Source organism: Zootoca vivipara, chromosome 12, assembly GCF_965207765.1.
Source record: "Zootoca vivipara chromosome 12, rZooViv2.hap1.1, whole genome shotgun sequence".
In the NCBI taxonomy this organism is placed as follows: Eukaryota; Metazoa; Chordata; class Lepidosauria; order Squamata; family Lacertidae; genus Zootoca; species Zootoca vivipara.
In genome coordinates this window covers 42063655-42075358 of record NC_142595.1, presented here as the reverse complement: position 1 = coordinate 42075358, position 11704 = coordinate 42063655, and the positions used below count along the sequence as shown (strand labels likewise).

The following is an 11704-nucleotide window of genomic DNA, read 5'->3' as shown; positions in this document are numbered from 1 at the left end:
GGGACCTGTGGTGTATTGGTGGATTTTGAAGTTTGAAGTTCATAATAGAAGACCTTGTAAAAAATGGAGACTCCAAAATGTATTACGGTGTTTTCAACATCTTGGAATTTGGCTGAGTGGACCTGGATCCACACCAACCATGTGGCATGAGTATAATGGCTGCTCACCACTTTTCCAGGGGATGACAGTTTCGTACCCTCACTCTCAGCCTCCTTTCCCTATGGCCTAGGGACACACATTTGCTGGCCTTTGGAGGGGAATTCTCCTTGGCTAGTGGATCTCAAAGGGAAGGGTCTTTCCCACCCAAAAGGCACCATAAATGGGCCACAGAGTGGCACCTCCTGGAGGGCACTACCTTGCTGCTGCCTTGTCTGGCCTGGCAGTGAGGCTTAAAAGGGCAGATGCAGGGACCTCTCACAGCCCTGCTAGGTGAAGAGTGACACCCTCCCACCCTCCCTGATTATTTCCATTCACAGTTCAGGTCAATTAATGATCATGCTTATGAAATGTATTTTCCTTATCACGTCATCATCTAACATTGCTTTTCTCCTTAAGCGTCATTCCGTTTAACCACTTAATTTTTCTTGTACTTGCTGACCTTGCTATGGTTGCTAATGGCGGTGGTATTCAAAGCTGGGGAGGAATTTGCCTGTAGACAAATTGGCTGGCCTTGAGGTTCTGCCTTCCTAATAGCAAAACATCAAAACTTTTGGTGGTCGAGCCATTGGGTGTAATCTTAGTTTTCAAGCGCTGGGTGAAGTAGCGCATCACCAAGTACCGAACCAGCGATGTATTCTGGGTACCCCATTAGCTCTACCTGCACCCAAAATTGGTTTGAGTCCCAGGTGGTTGGTCACCCCAGGTTGGGGGTGATGGAACTGTGCAAAGCCCTCACATTTGTGCCATTTTCTGCCCCCATTACCAAATGACTTGACCTTCCACTGGTGCCTAAAGCTGTGTACAGCCTGGGATCCAGAAACCTGAAAGTCTGTCTAATGTTGTTTTAAACTGTTTCAATAGGGTGAAGGATGGGTGATTAATAAATAAATATCCCTCCTGTAACCAACTGGCAATTGCAGCTACAGGGAACCAGTGGCCATTTCGACAGATCACTCTCCCTCAATACAGAGAGGCAATTGTTTTTGAATAAAGGGAGCATGTGATTATAGCATAACACACACTTTTTTCTAAAATGTAATCTGTGCAGCATCATCAAAGTGGAATTTATGATTTTGGGGGGTTATTTCATATATTAAAAAAGGAGATGATGTGTCCCCTTCCTCCAGCTCCAACTCAGAACAGGAATTGATCCCAATGGGTGCTTCTTCTACCGTGTTTCTCCTAAAATAAGACACGTCTTATATTTATTTTTTCTCTAAAAAACCACATTGCGGCTTATTTTTGGGGGATGTCTTATTTTTTTATTGAGCATGGTACAGCATTGTTAAGTATGGTACAGGGCTTTCTTGCGCCGCCCGCTGAGCCCGCTCCCGGGCCCCCGGGCTTCGTGCAGTGCGGCGCGGCGCGGCTGGGGCTGCTGCCGGCTGCTGCCGGCTACTGCGACTTCGCATGCCGCCCGCTGAGCCCGCTGCCGGGTCCCTGGGCTTCGTGCGGTGCGGCGCGTCACGGCTGGGGCTGCTGCCGGCTCCTGCCGGCTACTGCGACTTCGCGCGCCGCCCGCTGAGCCCGCTGCTGGGTCCCTGGGCTTCGTGCGGTGCGGTGCGGCGCGTCGCGGCTGGGGCTGCTGCCGGCTCCTGCCAGCTACTGTGACTTCGCGCGCCGCCCGCTGAGCCCGCTGCCGGGTCCCTGGGCTTCATGCGGTGCGGTGCGGCGCGGCGCGGCGCGGCTGGGGCTGCTGCCAGCTCCTGCCGGGTCCTGCGGCTTCGTGCGCCGCCCGCTGCCGGGTCCTGGGGCCCGTTCAGTCGGAGCTCGGCGCGTCTCTGTGCTGGGGCTCCCGCTGGGCTGGGGCTCGGCGCGCGCTGCTGTGTTTTCCGGCTCCCGCTGGGTCGGGTAGGTACCGGTACCCCCAACATGTCTTATTTTGGGGGGATGTCTTATATATTTTTGCCTTTAAAAGATCGTGCCATGGCTTATTTTAGAGGCACGTCTTATTTTAGGAGAAACACGGTATAGGAGCACCCTGAAACCAGCTGGATCAAATCCCCCCCCAAAACCATCTGCTATGCAGAGGTTTCTGCAGGAAATAGGGTGGTGAAATAGACTCTGGCAGCCTTACCACCCACCACCCAAACCCTGAAAACTCCAGATCACTCTGTGTATCCCACCCCATAATGGGAGGATCTGTGTTTGTCTTTCCTGAACTTGGCCCAAGCTTTGCATGACCCAATTTGGATTGTCCTTCAGCCAAATTCAAGACACAGCCATGAAAGATAGCTCTCATCTTCCCATACCCAATCGTAGCAGTCATAAGAAGGGCATTGCTCAATGAGACCAAAGGCCCATCTAGCTCAGAATCCTGTTGCATGCCGAGGCCCCCAGAAAATTCCCCCCAATAACTCAGACAGACACATTATTTTTGGTTTGGTTTTGGCATAATTTTGGCCACAACTTTATTTAAATTACAAATTTTAAATTGAGTGTTGGCCTTAGGCTTTGGTTAATCTTCTGCCCCACGGTGGGACAGGACCAGCTCAAACTTTCCTATGGTAGGAAAGTCAAGTAAACACCCTATTGTGAGGAGATAGCTGAGTCCAGGCCATCTCCCCACCAGAGATGTTCCCCAAGGCTCGTGTTCTGTATTGGCCCCAGCACCACACCATTGCGGGGGTGTAAGGACGAGAGCCCCGGAGCCCCAGGATTACTTTAACGGAATACTTCTATAAGAGCATCCCTGAGGGGCATGCACCTCCATGCGATGCCCCTCCCAAAATTTATCAACCAAAGCCTAACCGCCAACCTAACAAGTTGTGACTATTTGCTAAGCAGTAGGCAAAAACCAAATGGCAACAGCCAATCAGCCAGATGGCAAAATTCCTACTGGGCCCCTGAATACAGGCGACCCCCTTAGGCAAAGCAAGGTCACTCTAACCTGCGAAAGGAAAGGAGGTGGGCGGGAGGGAGTTTTAATGCACCAAGCAAGAATGAGGCAATGAGGAAGTACTCTGAGATTTAAACACTCACCCTGTCAAAGCATTGCTACATGCAATTTACCCCAGCAACACTCAGCCCTCCAATCGCCTAGACTCCCTTACTTTAGACCCACCCCCTAACACACACACAAGCTTTTCTGCTAGGCCCTGCCACAACCCTCATTATTCCCTATGGGGTTAACCAGCTTTTTCACAGTGACCAATCTGGTGGCTATGGGAAACCTTCAAATAGAACATGAGCTCAACTGCAGTCTCCCACTCTTGTTCCCCGATCAACTGGTATTTGAGGACATACTGCCTCTGATAGTGGGGGCATCATGAGTAGTAGATGTGGATAGACGTAACTTCCATGAATCTGTTAAATACATCTAAGTCATTGACAATCCCTTGCGTCAGCGAAGTCTATTGTTCAAAATTGTGCACTATAAAGAAGTACTTCCTTTTCAGCTCTATTGGATGAGCCTGGGTTATATAATCAGGAGAAATCTGACTGTTAGCAGTACAGAACAATAAACCATAAATGAATACATGAATATTCCATGGCCTGCAATAGTACAGTTTCATAGATCCTATCATACTGAAAGCTGTGAGACAAATTTTATCATTGAGAATTAAGGCCGGATACAGATTTACTGGCATGTATATTTTGACAAGAAGAGCTCTGAGTCTTCTTGTCAGCACATGCTACAAGAGAATAATGTATGTGTAAAGGTATGATTGAGTTCTTCCAAGGAAATAAGCCACTTTTACAAAGGAAATTTCGTTTATGGAAATTTGGACCCCAGAAAAAATTATATAAACCATCAGCAGAACTTTTATTTCAAAATATTCTACTGTAAACACAGGGGGAAACAAAAAAATACAGCAAATGACAGGTTTCTCATTTCTTTAATTTCTCTTCCTTATTAACTGTTCTCTATTGTTCAGCTCAGGCCTCAGAATGATTATATAACATTTGGGGGCAAAGATGCAGCCCAGCAACCCACCACTGGAGGCTAAGATAGAGAAGATCTCCACAGCTACCATATATTTTCCCTTGGTGCTCAGGTAGGAAGGAATAAAGGACAGCCAAACACTGCAGAAGACCAACATGCTGAAAGTGATGAACTTGGCTTCGTTGAAACTGTCTGGTAACTTTCTGGCGAGGAAAGCCACAGCAAAACTGACAGTTGCCAGGAAGCTCATGTAGATGAGGACACAGTAAAACATTGTCACAGACCCCTCATTACATTCTAGAATGATTTCTTCAATCACAGTGTGCATGTCCACATCTGGGTATGGGGGAGAGGTTGCCAGCCACACAGTACATATCCCTGCTTGAACTATGGAGCAGGAAAGGAGAATGGAGTGACCTAGTCCTTTCCCCACCCATTTCCTCATCCTGGATTCTGGTTTTGTAGCCATGAAGGCCAAAACCACAGTTAAAGTTTTTGCCAGGACACAAGAAACAGCAGTTGAGAAGATGATGCCAAAAGCTGTTTGTCGGAGGAGGCAGGTCACCTTCTCTGGTCGGCCAATGAAGAGCAATGCACAAAGGAAACAGAGCAGGAGAGAGATGAGGAGAGCGTAGGTGAGGTTTCGATTATTTGCAATGACAATGGGTGTGTTGTGGTGCTTCATAAATATACCTAGTACCGGAGCTGTGATCAAGGAAAGGGAAAGAGAGAAACAGGCTAAACTGATGCCCAAAGGTTCTTCATAAGACAAGAAGCTGATATCCTTGGGTAGACATGCATCCCGGTTCTTGCTTGGATAGTCTTTGTCTGGGCATTTATAACAGTCATTCATATCTGGGGAAAATAAGGATATGGTCCTTAGCTCCTTTCATGCGAACTAGCTGAAATGTTTATTTTCTCTCTGAGAAGAAAAGAGCTCAGCTCAAATTAAAACATATGTCCAGTACTCTCTCATTTTGTTGAGAGCAATGTGGTCCTATAAGTGACACAGCCAGGGCCATTCCTCCTCATGATATTTGAATGTATCATCACACTAGCTTTAGTGCAGCTTGCGTAAGTCGGAAGGAGTGACAAGGGCCCCTCTGGATATTATTTGAACCACGTACCACCTGGCTATTCTCAATGCATTGTTATTATAATTTATTAATATATTCTAACAATCTGTCAAATTTTTGACCCTATATACCTTCATTGTTCAGCCTGTACACTGAGATCAAGCTCTGAGAGCCTTTTGGCAGTTCTCCCATTGCGGGAAGTGAAGTTCCAGGCAAACCAGGGCCTTCTTGGTAGAGGGGTCCACAACAATCTGACTTTTAGAAGACACACCAAACCAGCCATATATAAGGAAGTTTCGAATGTTTGATGTTTTCATTTTTTGGAAGGTTCTCAGAATTGTTGGGGCAAGCCAGTCAGATGGGTAGCATATAAATTATTGTTATTACTACTGCTGCCACCACCAATATCTGAAAGGCAATGACCACAAAGAGGCAGAGAGACACACACAATAGCTTATGTCTTCTTTTGAAACTTATCCTCAGCCATCCTTACACCTTTCAATCAAATGGATCCATTTAATCGAATCCTGTTCCTTACCATCCTGGTTTGCAATCTTCCCCTCTGCACATGGAATGCAATCGTAGCAGCAAGGTGGCTGTCCCTCCTTCACTTTCTTGCTTGATCCTGGAAGACATCTCTCAGTACAGACAGAAAGAGGCTGAGTCTATTCCATAAATGGAAGAGTAGAAGAATCATCAAGAGAATAATGAGTTCAGAATGTTTCAGGTTCTAAGGCTCTTCTCTATATTTCTAAACTGACACGGAATGCCTCTACCAAGGGCAATTGCTACTTTTTTAAAAAAATGTTTTTTATTTATTTCAATCTTTAAAACCATACAGAGAAATCATGGATCCTCATTTACAAGTAGTAGGGAAGAAAAGAATAGAGAGAGGAGGGGGAGGGTGTTGGGGCAAACCACAACATATCCTGCTCTATACACAGATTATCTCCTCTAAATAAAAATTACAAAGAGGGGGAAGGAAACAAAGGGAAAAAGAAGAAGAAAGAAAAAGGAAAGGAAAGAGAGAAATACAAAATACAAAATACAAAAGCGAAAAAAGAAATACAAAATACAAAAAAGAAAAAAGAAAAATCTGTACATATAAAATAAAACACAAAATTTAACAACGGTCTTCCAATCATATCCTATGCAATTTGTATTAGTCCATCTTATTATACACAGAAAGTTCACCTCTAATTTTTCTCCTTTTAATTCCCAACAGGTTCAGCACCCATCTGCCTTCATGATCTTATTACTTTACTCGTTAATATATAATCGTCAAAAATCTTCCATTCCTTTTTCATTTTTTGCTTTGTTTGACCTCTAATTCGCCCGGTGACCCTGGCTAGCTGTGAATATTCCTTCATTAAAATTTGCCAGTCTGCTACTTTTCTTTTTAGTAGTAGTTACGTCTGACATGATGTGACAACTCCTCTATTGTTCTGGTATGTGCAGGCACACTTTGAAGTTACTATAGTGTCCCTGTTAATCTTGTTATAATTGTTACTTCTTCTTTTCTTCAATGTTTAAAATCAAATGTTTGATATCATGTATAATTTTTCTATTAAATTTTATCTGCTTTACATTTTAGAATATTAATTTAAGCAACCTTAAAATATTAATGACTTCCACGGGTGTAATAATGGTATGCAGAATTGTTACTTCTTAGTATGTAGTCCTCTAGGTAGACATCTCTAGAATTAATTTGGTGCTGGTGGCTACACCTATTCTTGGGCTCATCATATGCTGTCTGGGTAAGAGTTCCTTATATTTCCAAATAAGGGATTTTTGAGGAATGTGTTCAATATGAGTACTTATAGAAAAATAAAATGAAAATTCTGGTTAAATACATGAATTGGAATGAAGCTATCCAAGAGATTTGAAACACCGGGCATGTTAAGGGGAAAATATACTTTGGAATACATATTTTGAGATACCAGTAACTCTTTTTTGAAGACTGATGCATCTATTCCGAATGATCTATTTCTTGTTCTTCACACCTTTCCTCTCAGCCTCCGTCCTTCACTTTCTCTATCTTCATCACTTCTCCTGCCTCCACCTTTTCCACTGGCCCCCTTAGAAGACCAGTGGTCTCCTACATCTGCTGCTCTCTGTTTTCACTTTCCCAACCACTTCATTTCTCCACTTTTCTCGCAAGAAAGGCAAAAATCTGGGGCTTATAAATTCATACATTGTCTTTTACTCAGTTCAAAACCAGTATTTAATATTTATAAATAAATCCCAATCACTTTTTGTTTATTTCACAAGTTTTCTGAGGATTCTGGTTGCAGTCTTTCAGAAGGGAAAAAAGAACCTATTTAATTAGTCCAACTGACCTCCTGTGTGCACTGTTTAATGTAAGATTGTTTCAAAGTCAACATGATCGTGCAAAAATCCACTGGATAGCTTATTGGTCTTTCAGATATACACCCTCTAGCGCAGGGGAAATGTATGCCAAGGCCGTGATTGGCTGAAAGAAAACATGCCCTCCTGTATCCAGGCCTTTTCATAGACAAACCGTTATTTGACTTGGGCCTAATAACCCACATTCAGATGAAGATTGTATGATGCAAAAACCACATTTGTATGGATGAAGCTTGTGGTGAGGTCTATGAAGGGTTGGGATTACGGTGAGACAACCTAGATTTCACTACTCCTTTACATCTGGAGGGAGCGTGTTCCACAGTGAACACTGTTCTAGGGATATGCATGGTGAATTGGCTTGTTTATTCATAAAGTGCTTTATCCAAACCTTTAAGCCTGGAATTCCCAGTGGTCTATGCCCAGGCCCCCTCCACTACAATTTTCAATGATTTTTTTTTTTTTAATGTAATGAATTTTGCATTTAAATTGAAGCTGGTGCTGAAGTGACTGGAAAGTGGTATCTAGTGGCATCCTTAAATTTCTCCAGAATGTTTCTGGATCCCACATGGGGCCCATAGAGAAAATTGAGGGAGCAGTCAAGCTAGAGGCATAAGGTAGATAGAAGCAGTGGTGAGGCTTTCCTACCCCTCAATATTTTATTCAAGTTGGTGAACCTGCTTTGGCCATCCACTAATCAGTAACTTGCAGTTAAAAAGCCAGTAATTAGACAGACAGGTGGGTACTGTAATTATTTCTTGTTATTATTGATTAAGTTATATTAAATCTCTTCTGAATTAGATAACAATGTGGCAGTACCTGGTTAAACCAACTGTGCCATGTTATGGCATCTTCATCAAGGGTTAATTTTTGGTCTGGAGGAGCTTGTGGATCTATCCTCCCAACTCTCACTCTTTGTAAACTTTGGTTGGCGAATATGATCCAATTGACAATATCCAAGCTAGATGCTGCCTCTCCATTCTGGTTGATGAAGACCACATCTCCTGCAGTATTGTTAAATGAGATACTTCTCAGAAAGTGATGGAGCTAGAAAACAGAAAAGACAGGTGTTTAGAAAAGGCTACAGTCTAATACAAGGCTGAGCAAACTTTTTTCCTGTGTGCAGAGAATGCAGCAAAAGGTGGGTGGTGATTTAGGCAACTGAGTGGAGTCAGGTCCAAGCATGGAGAGAGCCAACCCATTATCTTTCACAAACATGCCTCTCTCACACTCTTTCTTACAGCTCTTCTTCCCCACACTCCCTTTTCCATTGTTCCCTTTCTCCCTCTCCATGAGACGCAGTGTTGTGCAGCAACCTGCTCTGAGGAAAGATTTGGTGGATATGGGCTAGAGAAAATGCTGATCCTCTCTATTGACTATGATCACTGCTTCCTATTTACAAGTTACAGGGAACCAGGCAGAGGGCCTTCTCGGTAGTGGCACCCACCCTGTGGAATGCCCTCCCACCAGAGGTCAAAGAGAACAACAATTACCAGACCTTTTAGAAGGCATCTTAAGACAGCCCTGTTTAGGGAAGCTTTTAATGTTTGATGGAATTCTGTATTTTAATATTTTGTTCGAAGCCGCCCAGAGTGGCTGGGGGAACCCGGCCAGATGGGCGGGGTATAAATAAATTATTATTATTATTATTATTATTATTATTATTATTATTATTATTCCTATTTGTGAATGCAGTGGCATCTCATTGTGCTGCAAAGATTATCTCCTACAAATGCTTTCTCCTCAAATACAGGGCAGTATCCACGGACATAATTTCCCTTTCCTCTGGGGGAGTATACTGTCTTTATGTAGTCCAGATCTGCAAGCAGCAAAATATGTGGGGAATCATCTAGGATAACACCAAATCAATGCCTTCTCCTCTGTCAGGAGAATCATAGATTCATTTCTGGACTCTGCCCAAATGTTTGAACTCTGAGAGGAAAGACTAAGGTGACATGCGTATTCAACAGAGGGGTGGGTGGGTGCCCCGTGCCATATAATATTTCCAAAATCAGACCATTGAAAGGATGTGCTAGAGCGAAGACTGTAGGGAGAGTTTTCTGGGCTATCATCTAGCATAACACCAGATCAGTGCCTTCTCATCTGTCAGCAGAATTATAGGTTCATAGATTCATTTTTGGACTCTGCCGAAATGTTTGAACTCTGAGAGGAAAGACTAAGGTGACAATCTTTTGTGAACCAATGCATAATCCTCAGAGTGGGTGTGGTTGCCTAGTGCCATATAATATTTCCAAAATAAAATTGTGATCCTCGAAAGGATGTGCCAGAGCAAAGACTGTAGGGAGAGTTTTCCGGGCTATCAGCAACCCCCTTCCCCATTTCTCCAAGCATCCTCCGGTGAGCATAGCGCAGGGCGCTCCTGTGAAATATACTTATTTCACTATATTAGACAGACAAGGAATCATAGTGCTCTCTCTCATCCAGCTCCGAGAAAGAACAGGCAAAAGTGAAAGTACATCACATAATACATAGAGATAGGGATATATCCAGTTCTCATGCTTGCTCTCAGACAGACCGTGTGTTATACACTAATCACAAAATGCAGCCTCAGAAGAGTGAAATTTCTGGAAGTGTGGGAAAGAAGACCACCTGCAGAAGAATTACAGGAAAGGCCAGATGCCTAAGGGCTCTGGGGCAGGAGGGACCAGTAGCAAGAATCATGCCAAGCCTAGCTCTACCCAGGCACGTGCTATGATCACACCAAGCACATCCCCAACTACCGAGAATGAAGCATCTTCACCCTAGTTAATCCCTTTCATGAAGGTAAGACATTGGGGTGGGGTAATAGGTCCCATGAGATGTCATGCACTCCCCCTCCCTCAATGTTGGGCACAACTCTGATTATGAGGAAGCAACAGAGCTCTGTTGAGGATGTACAACCTTTACCTGCCAAAACTGTGGATTCGGATTCTTCCCTCTCCCTCCGTACACCATTCCTCTGTGCCTGGATGTGGACATGGCATGTAAAGCATGGGCCATGGTGTACACAGCACTGTGGATGCTGTAACTGTGGCCTGTCATGCTCATTTCAAAAAATGATCCAGGAAGGTTCTCCAGCTTCTCTTCTCCTGTGCAAATATTTCCTTCCACCTTGTCTGAAGTGATAGCTGGGAATACACATTCAAAGGCCTGTTGCCAGAAGTTCCTGATAAAACCGTCCCCTTCTGTGGTGGAAGGTTTTCTGTGCAAAACATACTGATGAAATCCTGGTGGGTTTCTGAAGTGAATTTCAAAGGCTATAGCACCATCGAATATTCCTGAATCCCAGGTCCTTTGAAAGACAAATGAAGCGAACTCAACCTGGGCTGTTATTATCCATACTTTACTTTTTACATTGTTGGTCAAGTCATTATGTTTTGATAGGTATGAAAGCAATCTAAAATTTGTCAAGGAATAAGACTCTCCATATGTCACAACTACATTAGCTTTGCTGCTAAACAATTTATCTTCTATACTGGCCGCCTGTTCTAGCAAGCCATACATTTCAGATATAAAACTGAAATCGGGGAATTTTTCTATGAATGCAAAGCAGACACCACTTTCCATAAACATTGGGGAAATAGTTTGCAGAAATCTTTCTCCATTGTCATTGTCTGTTACAATGACTCCAATCCACGGCCACCTAAAATGTAGAAGCAAAGAGAGAATTCCCTCATACTGAAGGGCTTCTGGGGCTGCCATCTGGTAGAAGGGAAGCCCTGGGCTTTTCTCATTCATCACTGGAGGCGAGCCATAAATGAGCTACAAGGTAAATGGAGGGGGAAAAGAGACAGTAGAGTACTTTCAAAGTATACATAATCATTATGTGGTGAACCCTGTTAGTCAAATATGCCCTTTGCCAATGTTTTGGGGTTTGTGTGCCTCTCTCTCAGATATACAAAAGACAAACATGCAGATGGACTGGTGTGACAATAATCCTGTACTTTTCGTCTTTATTGTACAACCTACCTCTCAGATTATAAAAGGATTTAATGGGGATGTCCTGAGGTAAAGTTCACCTCCCACTATCCCAGTTATTCTCCTTATAAACCCCCTTATAACGCTTGGGGTTTAGAGATAAAATGAGAGTACTCTTCCAGCCCAAAACATGGCACAGTATCTTGTAAAGCTCTGAGGTGGATATGATACTATTCCTAGTGTACACACCAGTAAGGGGTTCTCCTCTCTTGAGCTTTCCCCACTGCGAAGCTTTCCTCCC

General features: G+C 43.7%; 1 protein-coding gene across 1 annotated transcript; it reads right to left on the bottom strand.

Annotated features, from left to right (window-relative positions):
• Window positions 1–2544: 2544 nt before the first annotated feature.
• On the bottom strand, window positions 2545–11241 carry LOC132592973 (vomeronasal type-2 receptor 26-like). Its single transcript, XM_060281283.2, has 4 exons — window positions 10393–11241; window positions 8305–8532; window positions 5660–5786; window positions 2545–4900 (listed from the first exon to the last, which is right to left on the bottom strand). The coding sequence occupies exons 1-4, from the start codon at window positions 11221–11223 to the stop codon at window positions 3999–4001; spliced, it is 2088 nt and encodes a 695-aa protein (XP_060137266.2). The 5' UTR covers window positions 11224–11241; the 3' UTR covers window positions 2545–3998.
• Window positions 11242–11704: the final 463 nt, after the last annotated feature.

Coding starts and splice junctions, on each gene's coding strand:
- LOC132592973 (XM_060281283.2), bottom strand. CDS start 11,223: ATGAATGAGAAAAGCCCAGGGCTTCCCTTCTACCAGATGGCAGCCCCA. Junction 8,533..10,392: donor CGAATCCACAGTTTTGGCAG/GTAAAGGTTGTA, acceptor TCTGTTTTCTAG/CTCCATCACTTTCTGAGAAG. Junction 5,787..8,304: donor GGCACAGTTGGTTTAACCAG/GTACTGCCACAT, acceptor TTTATGGAATAG/ACTCAGCCTCTTTCTGTCTG.